Source organism: Leptosomus discolor, chromosome 22 (genome assembly GCF_034619465.1).
Source record: "Leptosomus discolor isolate bLepDis1 chromosome 22, bLepDis1.hap2, whole genome shotgun sequence".
Classification (NCBI taxonomy): Eukaryota; Metazoa; Chordata; class Aves; order Leptosomiformes; family Leptosomidae; genus Leptosomus; species Leptosomus discolor.
Window position 1 is genome coordinate 3,485,763 of NC_141412.1, and position 19,787 is coordinate 3,505,549.

The following is a 19,787-nucleotide window of genomic DNA, read 5'->3' on the forward strand; positions in this document are numbered from 1 at the left end:
GCAATAAACAGGGATGTGGGACCCCATGAAATCCTCCAAGTCCTGCCTTTCCTGCTTCCCAGGGGCATTCCCTGGCAGTGGGTGGTGAGGTGTGACAGGTTCAGTGGAGGGGAGGCCGTATCTGCAGAGAGCTTGGGGATCAGCTACTCCTGCCAGCTCTGAATGTTTGCATAAGAAAAGGAAAAATAACATAAGCAAGGTCAGGACTCCCTCCTGGCCAGCTCGAGCCACTGACCTGCCTCAGTGTGTACCTATGGTCCCTATAGGACTGTTCAAACAGCGTGTGCCTGATGCAGCCTCTGCACATGGTGGTCCTCACCTTAGAACTTCAAAGTTGCCAGGAGCGGTCTACAAGCCCCTGCTCGTGTTTGGCCTGATGAGCACCCTTCTGAAGTGCCAGTCTGTCAGCAGCAGCATCTCACATCCTCTCGTCATCAAACAGAGGGGAATCTCTTCAGATAATAGAGACTTCCCTCCATGCAGCAAGAGGAGCTGCAAGCAGGAGGCCTGATGAGGCTACAGGTAGGATTTAGCGTGCTGGAAATGATAATTTCCTCAAGCCAGAGGAGGAGATCAAACGCTTCCATTTTTCTCTGGTCCCCCTTCCTCCTCTATGTGCCTGGTATGCTTTAGAAACCTAGCAGCTGGGCTCTGCCTTCCTCACTGCTGAGGCCAGGGTGGCTCTCCTACCTGGGCTCATGCTCCGGTGAGCTGAGGGCTGGAGGAGAAGGCAGCAACAGAGGTGCAGATGTAGTCAGCAAAGAGGAAAAATGAAGAGGAAGCTGAGGGTCTGATGTGAGTCACAAACTCCTAGCAGTTGGCAGAGGGATGCTCTCCAGTTTGCAAGATTAACTTACAGCTGAGATATACAACCTTTGGCGTTAAGCAGCAGGATCTAATTTTACTTCTGCAGGAAATTCAATAGAAAAGGTGCATTTCCAAAGGGGACGGCTGAAGATTCCCCTCCAGACGCCCATGCCTTTCTGTGAATTTCTGTCCATTTGAAAGTCAGGTTGTGGTGTAAATCTGGGCTTCTCCCACCAGCACGGTGGCGTGCAGAGTAGCGCAGCTTTCCGCTTTCCTTCAGGTCTGACCAAAGCCAAGTGCTGTGGGGCTGCGATCTCTGGCAGCATTCTGCACTGACTGCAGTGCAAGCAGTCCCTGCTGCCAGCCCCTGCTTCACCGTGATGTTTGCCTGGGAATGCTCTCCAAGGGCAGAAGTATTTTATGTTCAGTGATAGTCCTGGGGACTTAAGTCTGTGGGCTGTAGTGCCAGCAATGGTGGGTCAGGGTCCAGGTGTGCTCAGCCCTCATCACTGACTTAAACTGGGTGCAGGTTTGGTAGTGAGTGCTTGGGGAGCTGCAGCTAGTGCTGCCTTCTCTCCTCCTGAACATCCCGTTCTTACAGAGTACAGTGTTAAGTGCCACGAAATTTAAATCATCGTGGAAAAAAAGGGTAAGTTCCCGTGGGTTTTTTGTTACGTTTTTTTTGTTTGTTTGTTGTGGGGTTTTTTTTAATGCAAGACTTTTGTAAGTTAGTAAAGTGCTCTTAAAATCTTCTTCAGTTTTGCAGCAGCAGATTTTGCCAGCATGAGCTGTAAGTAAACTTGGTATTCTCAGGACTGATACTTTCAGCAACTGTCTGGTCCCTTGCAGATGTGGAATAAGGTGAAAATAAACCTGACAAGGATCAAATGGAGGGCTTAAGTAAAATTTACTGTTCACTTGACCTAGCACACGAAAGAAAAATATTTAGGTGAGGTCTAGTCCATGTGTCCCATACACGAAGTGAATTCACTGGCTAGTGAGAAAGAAGAAGCTGGTGTGATCCAGAGAAGTCCTGGCCGTGACTGGTTTTTTAGTTCCTTGCCGAATTCCTACCTGTACTCAGAGAAAAGGTAAGAGGCGAATGCATTGTAGAGAGCTCAGTGTAAACTTAGCGTGCTGAAAAACTCTCACTGTGAATGAGAGGCTCCTCATCTTGGATATATCTCTTTTAATGCACTGCTTTGTTACCTTTGTGAAGTGCTGGGAGTTCTTGAAAGCAGTGCTCTCTAACGCTAATCGCATCACATTGTATTGCTTCCCCAGCCCCTGACCTTCTGGTGAATGAGCGGTTTCGTGCAGTTGAAAGTACAGTTAGGTTAAGAGTAGAGCTCTGCCTTGGGTTTTGCTCCTCCACCAGCTGGGATGTGATTCTGCTGATAGTTCTGTTCTTTTCAGTTTCCTTCAGTTCAGCTTTCTCCCTTCTTTTTGGATTGTCTCTGTGTAGGAATGTGATGAGTGACCAGGCTGGCTGTCCGTGTCTTGCTAATGATTACAGCTGGTGGTCTCTCTGGTCAATCAAAGTTAACAAGAAGTTATTTCCTGATGAAACTCAGCAGCTGGGTAGACGAGGCGGACTCTAACAAATATGCTTTCTTGACTAAGAAAAGCTGCTGCAGGAGCTTTGATGTCTTATTAGACATCAGTGAAGCTGTGTTGGAAGGAGCCCTTGCAATGACCTAGCTGCAGGAAGAAACTTCAGTTAGAAGTGCCAAAGGCAATAGGGCACAAGTCCAGGGAAGTCAGGACTTAGCCGTGCGGGTGCTCACTAATTATTACTTCTTTTCTTCAGCTCCTGTCTGAAGGGAGAGACCAGTCCTCCAGACTGGGTGGGAAGTTCCAAGGTAGCCAGAGTCCTGGCTCTTTCCCACGGCCGATCACATCCAGACGCTGCCCGAGGAGGTGGAGGGCTGCGCTGTGCTGGGGCTCTCGGAGGGCTTGGGGAGGGCACAGGGGAAGCAGAAATGCCGATGGCAAGGCAGAAAGAAGGAGGAGGACTTTGATGTGGAGGTGGAAGGTCCATCTCCAGAGACCTTGCCCAGTGATGGAGCTGCTGGACTGCAAATGTTGTCCTACTTTACTCTCTGATTTCTCCGTAAAGCACCAAATATGTTGGTTGGTTTGTTTGTTTTATTGTTGGCTTCTGTGTTGCTTTAGGAATCCCCAGTCCACAAGTAGTTCTGCACTGTGCTAGGACAATACTCACAATTTTTTTCACAATTTTTTTGGATGTAGACTCAATGTATTTTTGCAGTGATCTCTGCTTTGTCTGAATCTCAGCAGAGCTTTCCATCCCCAGGGACACATGCCCTTGGAAGATAGCAGCTCCCCATCAGTGCTTCAAGATCTCCAAAGTGTATCAAGTTGTGCCTTGCAGAGCACTTAGTTTGGGAGGTAGTAATGAAAAAGCTTAGGAAGAGGAACCAGCAACCAGCGATAACCGGAACAGTCCCGCGTGCAAGAAGATAACGGAGAGCTTGTCTGGACTCTGGGGTCCTTGAGCAAATTTGTATCAGCAATCTTATCTCTTCCCAAGAGGCCTTTGGGGGCCTCTTTTTGTCTGGAGAACAGCTGGAGTGGCTCCATCTTTTCCCATTCCCTGCTGGCCCAAGCAGCGAGCCTGTGCTGCAGCACCAAATCCTTTCCTTTGCAGCACACAGAACTGCAGGACTTCCTACCGGGGAAGACTATGGGCCATGGGAGAAATGCTTTTTGAGCCAAGCAAAAAACTTAATGGTATCTGTTTTTTCCTCCCTTTTATCTGAAGGCCTTTTAAACCTAGAGAAGTTGCTTCGGCAGTTCCTCATTTCGAAGGACACTCTCTCAGTCCGGATGCTGGATGACAGCCGGGATCCTACCCCTCTCCTAAAAGAGATCAGAGACGACAAAACAGCTACCATCATTGTACATGCCAACGCTTCTATGTCTCATACCATTTTGCAGAAGGTAAGCGTCTATTAAGTGTCACAATGGTAAATGCTGCTGCTTCCGCTGAATGAGATACTGCATGCAGTACATGAGCATGCACATGCAGGCGTTGTGTGATAATGGAGTGTAAAAATTCCTGCAGCAACACTGGAAATAGTCTCTGCTGAGAGGGGAATTGCCACTGATGGAGTTTCTGGGGAAAATAATTTACTCTGTCTTTCCAGGACCGTATCTGTAGAAGCAATGGTTTAATTGCTCTGAGCTGATGTGTTTGCTCTGTAGAAGTGGTGTGTGCTTGTGGCTCCTGTTGCCATCAAACAGCTGAGGAGGGCTGCTTAGTGCTCTGAAATTAGTCAATCAGTGCAATAGATTTTTCTTCTTTTTTCTCCAAGTACATTTCTAAGTTTTTGCTTCCTTTTTTATTGTCTTATTAAGCGAGATTTTATTTTAATCATGTTTATTTTTAAATGGTCTTTTGCAGCAGTTTTTAGCATTTGTTTTGATAGCCTACTTCAAATTTGAGCATCCAGATGGAGTCTAAAGTTGTGTAGGGTTTTCCGCATCCTGGAAGGCACTAGAAGTACTTTCCTGAATGGAGGCAGGATCCAAGCAATGGGGTCCCCCCCTTGGCTGTTGGTGCAGGCATTACACATGGTGTCCTGACTGTGGTATCAAGGAGTCAGTCATTCAAAAGCCTTTGACTGTATCAGATTTATCTCTGATGACAGCCAGCACAAACCATTAGAGGTGTTTGTATTATTCCCCCCCACTGCCCCCCAAAGGTTTTAATCCACAGCTTGCAATTTTGCTTTTCTAAATAAGCCGGTTTGTAGGAGTTTTGGGTCCCCCCTATGCAGGGCAGGGTGGGTTTGTGGTTATTTTTTTTCTTTTTTTTTTTTTTTTTTTTCTTCTGGTCCCTGTTGTGTGCTGCCTGGCTGCTGAGGGCTGTCCCCCTCCGCTGTTGCTATAGTGACTTCCCACAGGCACACAGCAGCGCTCTTCGGGCACCCGCAGTCTCCCTTCCCAGCTCGAGCATCCTTCTGCCACCACTGATAAAGATGTCAGAGATTGCCACGATTTTTCAGCAGTTCAGTAAAACCTAACATAGTCTTCCAGGCTAGAGGATTGTAGGAAAGGAATGTAATAAATAATGAGCCTCTGATCTGGCAACTTCTTGCACCTTGGGAGGCTGGAAAGTGTTTTCTTTATAGAGATGCAACCAGAGTACGGGGTAAAGTTGCGGTGAGCAAATAGGTACATCCTTGGCCCCTGCTCACGGGTCACTAAAAGGAAGAAAAATGCACCATTGGTTTGAAAGAGCCTTGTGTCAGGAGACCAGTCCTGGCCTTGGACAATGAGAGAAATTGCAATTTCTCATCTCTTAGCTTCCACATATGGTCTGGAGACACATGGTTGCTTCCTCGATTACCAGCCTGTCCCGGCTGCCCACCTGCCAGCGGGCACATTAAATGGATGGGAGCGATGCTCACAGGAAGCGCTTTGTTGCTCGCTTTGATTTTCTGCCCTTGAAATCAAATGCACTGACTTCAAAGTGGGTCAGAGGGGGAGCTGACATTATCGCTGTCCTCGGGAAGGGAAAAGGGAGGGAAATGGGTGCCAGGTTTCATCGTGTAGCGGCTTAAAAATGAGGCAGCTGGCTGGAAAGCTGGCTGGAAGGCAGGTCAGCAGCCTCCTCTGGAGTCATGGTGCTCTTTTGATCAAATGACTTTGCTGTGTCTATTTTACCACCTGTGCAAGGGACAAAGTGACAATGTGCAACGAAAGGGCTGGGCACAGGCAGACCTAAGCCACCATCAGTCCTCTGTGGGCATCCAAATCTTTCGCCACTGCCCGTGTCCGCTCCCACTGCAGCAGTGGTAGGCTCGGTTTTGTGCAGAAATAGGTAAAGAACAGACAGGAATAGGGAGAGGTGCAATCTAAGCCACCTCTTCTCTGTATCTTTCCTTCACTCACTTTCTGTTGTCATCATCCTCCCGCTTCTGGGGGAGATGGAAATGGACTAAAACCAAGTAAGGAGGTGCTGCCTTTGGTCCTTCCCTCCCTGCCTCCAGTTCTTCTGTGCGGTCTGGGGTGTTGGGAAAACCTCTTTGCCAAGGTCCGGAAGCATGATTTGAGACCAGCTGTGCTTGGCAGTGGAACATAGGCTTTCAGGAGGATCTGCAGATTAATCCCCCACTTTCCTGAGCATCTGTTCCCACAACCAACTCCTTGTTTACTGAGAATTTTGGAAAAGGACTTCAATGATTACTAGGTCTGTGATCTCTAGAACAGATCATCCCGTGGAAAAATCCATGTCGTCCTCTCCGCATCTCTGTGCACTTTTACCCTCTTTTTCTATGTCTGCGGCCATCGCAACCCTGTCTAAATTCTGGAGAATAGGCTGAGTTATCAGGTTTCATTCATGCTAATTCATTTGCGGGACTGGAGCCCAAATCTGACTGATACCTGCGGGAAAACCACCACTGGGATGACTGTCCTTTTTCTCTCCCTCCAGAAGCGCTTTTGCTGCCTTGCTGTCTGCATCTCAGTGTTTGTGGTGAAAGGACACAAGCCCTGAGCTCTCTGAACTGCTACTTTCTCTCATTATGTTTGGAAAGTTGTTAGTAGTTGAACAGGAACAAAGCAGCAAACCTCAGCCAACATAGCTTTCCTCCAAACACACGGTACACCTGAGGAACTCTTCCTCCCAAGGCGCTCTGGAGGGCTGGGGCTGCAGGACATCACCTCACCTTGCCAGGGTCTGTACGGGCCCTTGCTGTTGGCTTTGCGTAAGCTTTTGCTTCCAATAAGCGTCTTCCTTCCAGGTTGTCCTTGGCTGGATACACCTGCAGGATGGGACCACATGCAGAAAACCCTGATTGTCACCTTGCACAGTGCCGCAGAGGGAGCAGGGATGGTCACAGAGGTCTGGAGCTGTGGCTTGTGCAGTGTTGGGTGGTTTCTCTCTGCCAGGCAGCCCCTGTACAGGTGCTTTGTCAGTGCTGCTGCAGAGAGGAGACCTCAGAGGTAGGCTCAGTCCTGCTGAAAAATTGGTTCCCCAGACTTTAATTTCACAGGTCAAATTGTGTTGCTGTGTCCCACCCTTCCCTGCCTGCAGGAAGACAGCAGCGCTTGCACGGAGCGATAAGGATGAAAAAGCAAATGTGGCCCAGTCTCTGCCTTGCCGGAGTGGAGATTGAAGATTGTCAGGCTGTGGTCTAATCTCCTTTCCTCTCCTTCACAGGCAGCTGAACTGGGAATGGCGTCTGCCTATTACACGTATATCTTCACTAATCTGGTAAGACATTTTTCTCGCTTTTTCTCCTGTGTGCGTGTAGAGTCATGTTAATGGGAGCTGATCTCCCTGGCCCGTGGGAGTGTTGGGAAGAGCCACGTGCTTGCGAAGCGGGGAATTCGTGGAGGAGAGGGGGCGGGAGGCAAGGAATAGTGTCCCCCTGCAAACCTGAGCATCAGTCAGGGAAAGCCTTGCCCTGGCCTTCGGGAGGTGAAAGCCGTCGGGTGCCTGGCAGCACCGATTGATCCTGCGCAGCTGCCAAAGGCAGGATTGGCAGGCATTGTGGGTGGAACTGGTGTGGATGAGATGTGCGGGTCCTTGGGAAGCACCAGCAGATGGGTGGTTCCTGACCGAGGGCTCAGGAGGGTTACACTGGAGGTGTCAGCCCCCGAGCCCGTTCCCCGCACCAGGAGAAGGGCAGATTGCACGGGGGCGTGCGTGCAGAGGGCACCATGGCCCCGTGCTTTTCTGCTGCGCCTCTGAGCGCAGCTGTGTAAGACAAAGGAAGGATGATACCATAAATGTTGAGAGGCAGCGCAGGGTATATCTTCAGCATGGCCCCTGGTGATTTGGCTTTATAGCTACTAATAACATTAATGGGGGGATCGTGCGGTTAAATTCCCGAGTACTGTGCTAAACAACGAGTAATGGGCTTAGGAAGCAGCAGGGGGAAACCCAAAATAAACATCAGAGAAACTTCTCTTGCTGCAGCAGCTACAAGACTCTTGAACAGGCTGCCAAGTGGCATGGGGAAAATGCTACTGCCAGGGAGACCAGATACCTATCTATTAATGGTGGTGTGGGGATGGTGGAAACCTGAGTGTGGCAGGATGGGCTGGATGATTAAGTGGAGGTGCCTTCCAACCCCAAATGACACTCATATTCTCTAATTTCTATTAATATTTATGCCAGGGTGTGTGTGTGCCAGGAAAGCCGAGAGCTGAATCACGCTTTGTGTTTGGGTGGGAGACAGACGGGAACGGATGGAGCCAAATGTGTAGGCAGGAGAGCTGGAGTGGAGAGGAGGAGGGGGAAGGAGTGAAATGGAGGGGTTGAAAGCCAAGAGAGCAGTTGGGACAGAGAGTGGAAAAGGGATAGGGAAAGGAGGCGTCAGAAAAGAGAAAAATGAAGGAAAAAAAAAAAAGAAAAAGCCACAAGCTTCCTACCTGAACTAATAGCATTCTGATTCCTGCTTGGCACTTGCTCCATAGGCCCTAACCTTGCTCAATAGCAGTCCAGCAAGCACAAACTTCACTGCTCCCATTTATCCCCATGCAAATGTCCAGCACTGGGCAGGAAAGCAAAAGGAAGGGGTGTGCTTGGAGGGCCTCAGCCAGTGATGGGTGCTGAGGGAAGAGCTGCGCCCTTAGGAGGTGAACGTCACTCGTTTTAGGGCAGCAGGTGCTGCTTTGTGATTTCTCGCCCCCAGTGCCAGCCCCGAGTCAGAATGTAGCTGTGCTGGTGCTGCTGGTAGAGCTGGTAAGGGGCAGTGGCCGTCCCCATCAGATCCTGCTCACCACGCTAAACCACTCCAGTCATTTCCCACTCCCAACAAGTAGTTTTCCTGTTGCCCTCCAGTCCTGGCAACTGTTTCTTCCTTCCACTTGCCCTCCCCAGTCCTGACAGTCGCTGTGCACCCCGTGGGCTGGGACTATGCGCATAGTAAGGGATTTCTATTTGTGCAACACCAGCACAGTGGAGTCCATGTGCCTAGATGGTGCTTGGACAAGAGAAATAGCTCTAAAAATTAAGCTCCCCACTGCCACCAGCACCAACAGACTGGTTTTGAGCGTGAGTGTGATTATGCGTTTGCACGAGGTCAAGAGGTGAAATTTGTCTTTGAAACCCATTCATGTAGTGTAATGCAGTTATGGCAGGTGAGAAAGAAATTAATTTTGTTGCCATTCACTCTCACAGGATATTTGTAGCACTTTGTCCAAAAGATCAGCCCTCAGCAGAACTAACTGGATTTTTGGCAGGGACCGTTACAGAAAGGTGACATCAGGCAAAACCTGGGCAGATGGAAAAGATGTTTAAGGAAATTAGTAATATTTAAATGGGGATGAGAGATGGGAGTGAGCAATGTAGACTAATAAATCTGGAGGGATTATCAAGCTGCTAATGAACCCTCTGAGGCTTTGCAATCACTGCCTAATAGAAGAGATAAAATCATAGTGAACTGCTGTCAAGGGGAGCAAGCAAAAAGATGGCTTTAAATGGAGGAAGAACCCATCAGAAGGGGAATAGACAGTCTGTATAGCATTAAGCTGCTTGGAGATGCAAAAATATTTCAGGCAAAAAAAGAAGAGAAAAGGATATAAAATGCGGAATTAAACACCTGCCCTGCGGCACTAGAGGGGAATTCTGTTTCTGTCTTCTAGCATTAATTTTATTTAATAAGCACATCCCAGCCAACAGCTAGTTGTGTGTCGCAGCTCTTCTCTCTGCGGAGCGTGAGATGGAGGCAAGTTGCTGCAACTCCCCTGGCGCCGGTCCATGGGAGAACAATTCGGGGGTGACGGCTCCTCCGTAGCCAGCCTGATGACTGCAGATAGCGTCAGCGTTGCTCTCCCCGCCGTTCAACGGGGAGGCAGAGTGGCGCGTGAAAGCAGATGCCAGCCTTTGGCAGGAGATTGCGGGAGCAAATGAGGAAGAAGTCCTCGGCCCCCAATGCATTTCCATCGGAGCCGAGGCGAGCAGCCTGATGTAAAAATATCCACAGGCTAATTTACTGCATGTGAATTCATTATCAGCCTCCTTCAGCCAACTCAAGGGACCCTTTTTGTCAGCAGCAGAAGCTCAACAAATTTTCCAGGAGTCGTAATGAAACTCACAGAACAGAGCAGGTCTGTTGCAATTTTCTTCCCCACGTCCAGCATCTGTGTATGGGGTACTCACAGCAACTAAGCACCCTTCTGTCCTCAGTCCCCTTGCAGAAAATCTCAGTCTGACCCAAGTTTCTTCCTAGCACCTCCACACAGTGACAACCTCCCTTGCTCTGGGACTTACCCTTCTGGGAGGGCTGAAATTTCCTGATAATTAATGGCAAATGCTGACCCGGTGGCCAGCTGCTCCCTACACCTTGGTTTGTGCGGTGCTGAGATGAGCTCAGAGCTGCTCGTTGTCCCTTCCCCTCTCCCCAGCTGGGCACAGAGTTTCTGTGTATCCACACAGCTTACAACTGTATAAGGGGACGATGGTGTGCTCCATAATAACAATAATAGTAGTAGTAATAATAATAATGCCAATGCATAAATAAAGCATTGCAGGCAGGGTGTTGTGCATTGAAAAAAAATGTTCCTCTCAGTGCTGGAAATCCTTGAAAGCGGCAGCATAGAGCAGGAGGGGTGTCAGATGCCTCCAAAATCCCGTGCTACAATTAATTCTTTTAGCTTGTTAATTCTGTATAGCTCATTGTTGTTTTGTTGGTTTTGCCTTTTTTTCTGCGCGCTCTCTCTTTTTTTTTTTTTTTTTTTTTTTTTAATATGTCTATAACGTATAGACCTCGGGCTGGGTTTAAATTTCAAAACGTTTATCAAGGAGATTAGATAGAAATAATTGAAACAATTAAAATTATAACTGTAAGAAGGAAGGTGTAAAGGAGTTTTACTGGTGCCTTGAGTCAGATAGTCTGTTCATTGGATGCAGTTTTGTTCACTGAGAATATTGTGTGGAGGTGTTGTTGCTGATAAAACAGCTGCCATATTCAATTTCCAGAGACATGATAAATCAGTTTTGGTTTGGGTTTTTTTGTTGTTGCTTTTTTTTGTTTCTTGTCTTTTCTTCTTTGTTTAGTGATTTATAAAGAGGTTGGTCTTCAATGGGTGAGGTTTTCGCGGCTGGATTTTCACTCTGGATGCCCTGTTGGAACTGGAGGGGAAGTTAGTGTCCAAATCACCCAGACAATGTCACACGTTTCAGCAGTAGCTTGTCATTACAGTGACATCCTTTGGAAGGAGGGAACGATGTGAAGTAAAGCAGAGGGAAAGTGGACTATAGCTTAGCGTTTGACCAGGGCTGTGGAGCTTAGGTTTTTAGTTCTGCTTCATGAAATTACCTTCTCTTCGTGAAATAACCTTCTTTTTCTGTGTCTCGTTCTGCGATGTGAGCTCCAGCACGAGCTGTGGTGGTTGGTCTCACTGCACCAGGTCTGCTGGCCGCAAGCACCCTCACTTTCCCTTGTACAAGTGAGGAAGGCAGACTCTCTTGTTATGCTTTGACAAATTTTACCTTGCAGTCCAGCCAGCCTTCCTGATTCCCAGTAGCTGATGCAAACCTTTTTTGTAAAGCCCAGATCATTCGCTGGATTTATGGTTCATATTTTCACTGGCATGTGGTAGCAGGGCAAACAAATCAGGTTTTTGCAAGGATGCCAAAGCAATTTCTCCTCATTCTAGTTAGCACAAGAAAAGGAGGATTTAGACAAAGCACTAACTGTACGTCTCTGTGTTTTGCTGCCTGTGCTGTCTCACCTGTCTGGACCTTCTCTACGCGTTATTCAGGGTCCATCCTGTGCTTGATTTCCAGTTGTTGAGTAAATCATTCTCTCATGTACAGCCCAGGCCCTCTGATGTGAGAGCAAACCTCTCTTCCTCTGCCCTCATGCCATCTTGTCTTATTTGTCTTTCAGACTTTCTACCCCTTGTTTTCCAAGCTGTGCTTTTCAGGTCCCAACTTGACCTCTTTGCTCTTTGTGGATTTGTCACTCTTCAAACCTCAGGTTACCTGCAGAGAAGTTAAAGTAAATTGCTTTCACTAAGGAGGTGGGCAATGTGTTTTCCTAAAGTGCTCTCATTTGAAGAACAGCCTCCTATATTTAAAGCTTTCCTTGCATGAGGAGGTAAAAGACCCATCCTTACTAGTATATGGCATGCTGATGCTTTTGTGATGTGTCAACTTTGTAAGAGCAGCCGGATTATATATGGACAGTTCCCCTAAATTGTCCCCGAGTTCACTGAGATCACAGTTCCTCTTTAACTACGTAAATGGCCAAATAACAGTGCCTTGGGTAGCTCTCCCACATCCACTTAACCACTCAAAAGGCCACAATTTGTTGCTGTGATGACTTTTTTTCTTCCAGAGAAATTGATTTTTACATGGCCCATTATAAACTTATTGACTCTGTCAATAGTTTATAAATAAACTGAGCCTTTCAAGAAAACCATAAAACACTTAACATAATATTGTCCACTTGAGTAAATAAATAAATGCGTTCTTAGAGGAGCTTAGGAATGATTAACAGACTCAGCAGCTCAGCCCTGAGGGCATCAGGATCCAGAGAGGCAAAGGCAGGTGTTTTCTCCACTGTTACATCTAACAGAGGAGGTCCAACAATCTGAGGGGAGAAATTGTCCCAGATTGTAAAGAAATGATCGTTGCAGGGGCCAAATGTCCCAGTCATGTAATGAGCACACAGCCATGCACAAGGCCGGTAGCGATGCTTAGGTGGCAGTCCCTGGCGTGCCTCCGTTAGGGAGGAGAGTGGGAGGTACGACCAGTCCCCTGGGAAAGTCGTTCACTTTAATCTGTGTTTTGTGTCCTTGCCGATTTACACGGTTTTCTTCCCTCTTGTACTCTTGCTGCTGTTAATGACCTCCGCCAGTATGAGAGCACTGTAGGGGACCTCAGTGACACAGGAGCCTGAAGTCTTTTCAAGCTTCTTCTGAGTAATCCACATTTTAGCTGTTTGTTTGTGTGTCTCTGGAGGAAGAGTAGTCCTTCTGCTCCCCTCTCTGTCAGTGTATCTTGCTCTGGACTCAACGTGTTGTTTGTGCCTGAACTGTGAAAACCTGGAGTAACTGCAGAGCTGTTACACCGGATCTGTTCAGTGTAAATAGAACCAGGATGGTACCTTCTGCCCGTGGGACGAAGCGCGCTAGTCCTGCCACCCATGGCCTGGGGAGAGACTCCCTGGAGAGAGTTGTGTTTGCTGGAAGAACCAAGAGCTGAGATACTTTATCTCCTCTGGTTAAACCTAAAATGGTGAATAACAATGCACATTGGCATCCAGTGATGTCAGCAGTGAAGTCACTAGACCTGTGCTGACTTTGCACTAACTGAAGGTCTGGCTTTTGCAAAAAAGCTGCCAGGCAATCTCAGTATGGGAATTGAAAGTCTGTGTTTGGAGGGTGACAGCTTTTCTAAGCACCAAGTACTCTTAAAATGGAAATTTTGCCAGAGTCAGGGTTCGATAGAGAAATGGAAGCCTTGGCCTGGTCTTCTTCCCATCCCACATAAAAATCAAGAAGGAGCAGTACAGTGTGTTCTCGGCCCACGGCAAGCCTGTGCCGGGTGTAACTCAGCCTTCGCTGCCGTCTGAGGGACGGATCCTTGGCTGGGGCCGAGGGGAATGAGGTCAGTGCAGCCTGCAGAGCTTACGGCACCAGGAGTTTCTCCAGCTGAACACTGGGCAAGGACAGCGTCAGAGGGTGTTTTGGAGGCTGCTAATCAGCAGATCCAAAAATTCAATAAAGTCCTAGTAGTCAGGAGGAGAGGAAGATAACCACGTGTGTGTGTGAGCACGAGGGAGGGAGGGAGGGGGACATCTTACTCTCAGTGTAGGTTGAATTGAGCAAATCCTGTTCCCTCCAGGGGCTTGGGATGCGGTGAGGTCAAGCAGGGTGTGGGAAGGTCTTGGAGTCACTAAAAACGAAACGATACCATCTTTATACTTGTCTCCGGCGTGCAGGTAGTGGTCGCTGTCTCCCTGCTTCCCGGGCGATCTAGGTTATTAAAAATGTGATAAGAATCGAGTCAGGGAGCGAGGTTCTGTGCGCACAAATGGGATGCAGAACAATATCACCAGAGAAATCGATAAAGCTGGAAGCAGCTCAATAGTTGATGCAGAGCGCTGAATAGCAAGCTGGCCGTCCTGCTGCTGCGGGGTGAGCAATTACCAGGAGCCACTCTCTGAAGTGAGACCGCAGCATGGCAGTGCAGGGGAGTCTCAAGGGTTCACAGCTCTACACTTTAAAAAACATTTGCTTATCAGGCAGGCTGCTATGACACTAATAATCCCCTGCTTGGCTGGCCCTTTCCGCGCAGAAGTCTCCAGCCTCTTCCCGGACTTTGGAGGGAGAGTGCGATCAGTGGCATCAGGGCCACTAGCAAGGGAAGATCTGGGACCTGGGCATCATTTGTGGGGTCTACTTTAGTCTGGGAGTGGATCACTTAGGTGCAGATTAGGGAGGATGCTTCATTAATTATATGCTTAAATATGAATGCTGGCTTTGATGCTTTGCATTGTAAGGCATGTTGTTTATCCATGTCTCTCTTAGGCTGAAATGTGCTGTCTGGTTTTTAATTGCTTGCTGGTTTTTGCTCGTTGCCTCAGTTTCCTCCTCTGTATTGTGGGCACAATAATTTCCTGGTAGGAGTCCACATGGGGCAAGGCAGCAGTGATTTTGTACGTTCACCTGTCACTGTGCTGTGACATGTGAGGAGCAGCACGTTGCTGCTGCTGTGGTACAGAGCTAGAGTGAAACGGGCAGGGCAGGAGGGGGATTTGCATGAGAAACCCACTGGCGCATTGCAGAAGCCCCATTGCCAGTGTGCGCTGAGGTGGGAGAGGGCTTGTGGGTGCTGAGCCCCAGTTGGGATCAGCTAGCACGTGATCCAAACGTGCAACTCGAGGGACTTGCACTGAGTAATACGCTTGTACCTTATGGGTTTATGTTCCTAGTGGAATGGAGACTATAGCCTGTAAATCTCCTGATCGTAACTCAGAGCTAGTGACGCCAGAAAATCCAAGCTTGTGGCTTTACAATCATGAATTACAGAGCTTGGCTGTGTGGCTTTTATTAGCTAGGTTCTCCCAGTGATCTAAATGTTTGGGCCACTCCATAGGTTTTGTGTGCTACTGTAAAGTAAGAATGGAGGTCGAGTGCTGCATGAAGCGCAGAAACCCAAGAGTGACTTCATCCTCTAATAACTCCTGCAGTGCTGTCTCCCAGGGAACCCCTTTGTATTCAATTAGCTAATGTGTGCCTAGCACTTTGAAAATATAGAGTGCCATAGAATTGCTAAGTGTTGTTATTTAACAGCACACATTTAGTGGTTGCAGCCGTGTAGTAGAAGTCAGAAAATCTACACTGTAATTGCCTGGTGCCGCTGCAGAATTTCCTGTGATTTGAGCAAAGCCTAGGGAATTTTCTTCTGTAAAAGTTCTTTAATTTGGGCTGCAGACCCTCAGGGCCTACTTTTTCTGAGATCTCATGAAACAGAATATTGACTTTTGGTGGGTGCTTTTAAAAACAGAATGAAAAGAGGGGAAAGAATTCAGGCAGCCAGGATTTGTGTACCTGAAATTCAGTTTGGCGTGATTTTTGATGGTCTTCTCTGTGCCTCAGGTTGCCCTGGTTGGCATAAAGGAGTGGGACTGAGACAGAGGACGAAGTGCTCGTCAACTATTGCAATCATTCCAGTGTAGAGAGGGGGAAAAAAATCATTGCCAGTGGAGTAGGAGGTAATGAGGGAAATGCTGTTTGCATCCATCCCTTTGATTCTACCCTCTTGCGTTCACCAGGTACCCTGATCTTGCCTGAAAGTGCGTGGTTACAAAGCTGTATTTGTGCAGGCGGAGGCTAGGACAGGGCGCACCAGGGCTTGGAGTCCTCCTTTAAACAAAATCTGCTGACAAGTGTGAGTTATTTTCCTAATGGCTCCTTGCTCTTACTGTGTTGGAAAGCTGTCTTCTAGCCTGCAAAAGCACCAGCCAGCACTGCAGATAAGGAAGAGTAACTACACAAGGAAAGGAGAGGTGGCTGTGAAACTATTCTGTGTAAGCACTAGGCCCACCAGCTTTGGCTAGCAGTCAAGGCAAGGTCAGGTATGTAACACCATAGTTGTGCTCGGATTGTTTAAAATATTTCCTAGCTTAGGCAAAAGCCAGCTTCAGTACATCTCAATGAGAAATCCTTGGATCTGACACTGAATCCCTGTGCACCTGCTACAGAGCCATTCACGTGTCTGAGTCTTGCTTCTCAAATATGAACAGGGTTTCTCTGCCTCATTCTGATCTTTGGAAAGGTAAATGCATTTTAACACTTGCATGCAAACACACAGTGAGAGGAGCGATCTGAGATCATGTCCAAGAGCAGGTTTTTCCACCCCTTTTTCCTGACTACGCTCACCTCTTGCCAGGCAGCATCTGAGGCTCAGCCATCGCTTGCCATCAGGAGGGCAGGGTGGGAGGTAGGACCAGGGCTGACGGATGGGGTGTCAAGCCCTGGAAATCAGCTGCGTGGTGCAGGACTTGAATGGCAAATGAGTTTGTGTTTGCAAAACGTGGGTTTGGAAATGTCAAGCGTGGTGAATGACGGTGTAGGAAAGAAAAAACTACAAATAGGGACAGAAGCTGAGCTGGCAGCTACTGGAGTATCTGGATGCTCTTCACCTCTTTGCCCTCCGTAGCAAGCCTGACCTTACCAAATCTCTCTTATCCCACTGTAAATGAAGTGTGTCCCCCAAGGACGGTTTATCTCCATCTCCTTGCACAGGCAGCTCATGGCTCATTTCCTTGTTTCTGACCTGGGTCCGCAGAATGCTCTTGTGCACCGCTGGTGGAGAAACATTTAAAGGCAGAGGGCTGGAGCTGCAGCAGAGGGAAGGGACAGGGAGCAGTGTGAGGAAAGGGTTGTGTACAGGCCATGCAGTCCCTGTGTGTTAGAGGTGGATGCTTTATGAGCATGACAGCCACAGAAATGGGGTTTTCTGCAGCTGGACCCTTGCCTAGAAAAAGGCGGCTACGGAGAGTGTTGGCTGTAGAAAAAGACCAAAGCTTGCAATGACCAGCCACTGCTAATAGGAGCTGGGAAAAAGCTGCTAACATTTGGACCAGAGCAAATTGTTGACTCTGGCGGGAGCATGTCCGGGTCTGCCTGCAGTCACTTTGTTAGGCAGTGAGCCCTGGCAGCTGACTCCATCCTTTGTGGGGCACGGGAATTTCCCCAGGGAAATTGGACTGATGTGGGTGGGGGTCCCTCCCAAATGCTGTGCAGGGAGCTGAGCCAGGGGCTGGGACCGACCCTGTCACTCAGCCAGCCCAAGCAGACTGGACCTGTCAGTTCAGCCTTGCAACTGCTGTGTGTCCAGGGCAAATCGCACTTCTGCCTCAGTTTCCCCCATGTGAAGTGAGACCAGTGGGGCTCATTCCCTCAGCCAGTAATTGCTAATTTAAGGAGTAGAGCATAACAAACCTGCCAGGGCCTGAGCAACCTCAAAAGCTTAAAAATGTTTTCAGGGGAGAAGGAGCATTATAAATAAAGGCACTGATTTCATCTGCCTTGAGATTGGGGCAGTCTGGCCTGAGACTGAAGCCTTGGACCGTGTGGCTGTTTTGGTACATAACATCTCATTTCCCTTCTGCATATAACGAAGCCAAGAGGGCAGTCGGGCAGCTGCTCGCATTGTGCCCTGCACAATTTGCCTTCCGGCTCTGGCTGAGGGGGAGGTAGTATTTTGCAGGGGCTCAACATATCTCCTGCTGCTCTGCTTGCATCCAGGATCTCAGGCCCAGGTCCTCATTAGCCATCTGCCCTCGTTGCACGGGTTGACAGGATGCCGTGGGTAAATGGATAACCTGTCAGGAAGGCAGGAGGATAATATCATTCAAATGAATCAATAGTTCACAGGCAATTTCATGTTACCTAACGTTAACGCGGTTGTGTCCAAAATGCACTTAATCCTGTGTCTGATCACATTCTCGTGGGAGTTTGCCGTGCTGGAATAGTCTTGTAACTCCATGTTTCGGAGATTTACAGACATTGTTCCTACGTGCACGCATACGCAGGAAAGATAAAAAATGACTTGACTTGCTGAAATCTCGTAGCCCATGGAGCCAGAAAACATTCGTATTAGTGATGGAAGAGAATGGGTATCCAGCAGTTTCTGAAACTATTACTCCCACCTTCTCACTCCATTTTAGCAATTAGCAAAAGAGAAATTAGTGAGGAAGGCACCATTATTTCCTGCTGATAGGACAAGGAGGGCTGGACTCTTCTCCAGGAAACTGGCTTTGACGTGTAACTGCTTCCATTGACGTGAGCAGCAAAATAGAGCTCTCCCTTTTTGCCTTTTTTTTTTTTTTAATACAGTCATTTTTATACATCTTACCACTTTGCTCTTCAGAAATGCAAGAGGATGGGCCCCACTCCAAAGCCCACAGTCAAAGTACCTTCCCACCTTCCAGAAGGCATTGGGATATCCTGTGAGTGGCATCTCCTCCTGGTACCTGATGGCAGAAAGGAGCAGTGCATCACCCTGTGGGGAGGAACGGATTTAACTTAACATTTTAAGCTTGGTGTCACTGAATTGGATATGGTGGTGGTAGAGCAGCTTCACTCGACAGATGTTGTTTGCTGCCCAGGCTGGGGTCCAGTTCAGCACGCTCTCAGAGGAAATCAAGAATAGTAAAAAAGGATACTAGTTTCTCTTCAGACATGGGTCTCCGCAGTCTGGTGGTCTTGGTGGCCTGGGGATCCCTCCTGCCTCAGGTTTGCAAAGGCTACCATTGCCCCTGTGCTTGCACTGTCTGGGGCTCTCAGCCATAGCAATACCCAGGCACAGCAGTGTTTTCATGGTGAACGCAGCAGGAATCTTTTCTGGGAGTGCCTTGAGAAAGCGTTGCTTAGGAAGTATAAATCTGCTAAGGAGCTCTGTGCTTTGGACCTCCTACAACAGAGCTGACCTTCTCTGGCCAGTTATAGTAGGTTACTGGCTTCATCTGAAAAATTTCATCCACCTCCCTGCCTCTGCTGTAACCTTTAGGTTACAGGGAACCTCCTGTCAGAAGAACTGGTTTATAAGCTGCAAAGAATAACGTCGCACTCAGGCATGGTTGGCAGGAACCATGGCTCAGAAATGAATGAAGTTCCCAGAACCTGCTTTGGAGGGGCTTTGGCCTGTTTGTGGAACTTGGTGAATAAAGTACTGGACATGGCTGACATCTTCATTAAAAGCCTGAGACAGGCAGCAGGCTGGGTTGGATCGTGGTTAGCACACAGGCTGTTCCTTACTGGGCAGAGAGTGGATTTCAGTCCCAACTTGGAGGTGGTAGGTTTCACATGCAGATTCTCGTAGCTGCATGGACCCATCTTCCCTTCAAGGCTGTTGAGTGGTTTTGAAGCTTTTGGTGCCTGTTTTCTTCCCTAATCCCATTTTCTGTTTTGGGCTGCTTTAGGAGTTTTCCCTCCAGCGCCTGGACAGCCTGCTGGACGACCGAGTGAACATCCTGGGATTTTCCATTTTCAACCAGTCTCATGCTTTTTTCCAAGAGTTTGTCCAGAGCCTCAACCAGTCCTGGCAGGAGAACTGCGATCACGCTCCTTTTACTGGGCCAGCAGTAAGTAAAATTTATTCCCATTGCCCACAGCCTCCCTGTGCGGCAAGCTGCTATAGACCATCAGGAAAACTTTGTGAAAAAAGCTGCAGGCTGGTTCTGAGCAGACACGGGCAATGCAGTGTGAAGACCATGCAGAGGTAGAAACTCTGGTCTCAAATGTATAGGTACATGTATTGACTAAAAATTTAATCCAGGTAACCCCTGTGCTAAAGAGCTTGGGCACATCACCAGGCTGCGGTTGTAATGCTGTACCTTTGGAATGGCTTTCGTGGTTGTCGGTCTTGGGTGGATGGTGGTTCAGGAATGGGAAGGATGAACCAGACAGAGCACCTTAGTTAAGTAGGTAGGAGAGGACTTGGGGTGTCAAGCTGTGACCTACAGTGGAGCCTCCTGATCTGG

At 48.3% G+C, this 19,787-nt stretch overlaps 1 protein-coding gene across 4 annotated transcripts in view; it reads left to right on the forward strand.

The window, feature by feature from the left end:
• Positions 1–19,787, forward strand: part of GRIK4 (glutamate ionotropic receptor kainate type subunit 4) — a 136,459-nt gene that overhangs the window by 72,309 nt on the left and 44,363 nt on the right. For 3 of the 4 annotated variants that reach the window (XM_086476991.1, XM_086476993.1, XM_086476994.1), the window contains exons 5-7: positions 3,593–3,771; positions 6,998–7,051; positions 19,227–19,388. In XM_086476991.1, coding sequence (XP_086333117.1) covers positions 3,593–3,771; positions 6,998–7,051; positions 19,227–19,388 — 395 coding nt within the window. The remainder of the gene's footprint in view (positions 1–3,592; positions 3,772–6,997; positions 7,052–19,226; positions 19,389–19,787) is intronic. The other variant, XM_086476992.1, reaches the window with a different exon arrangement.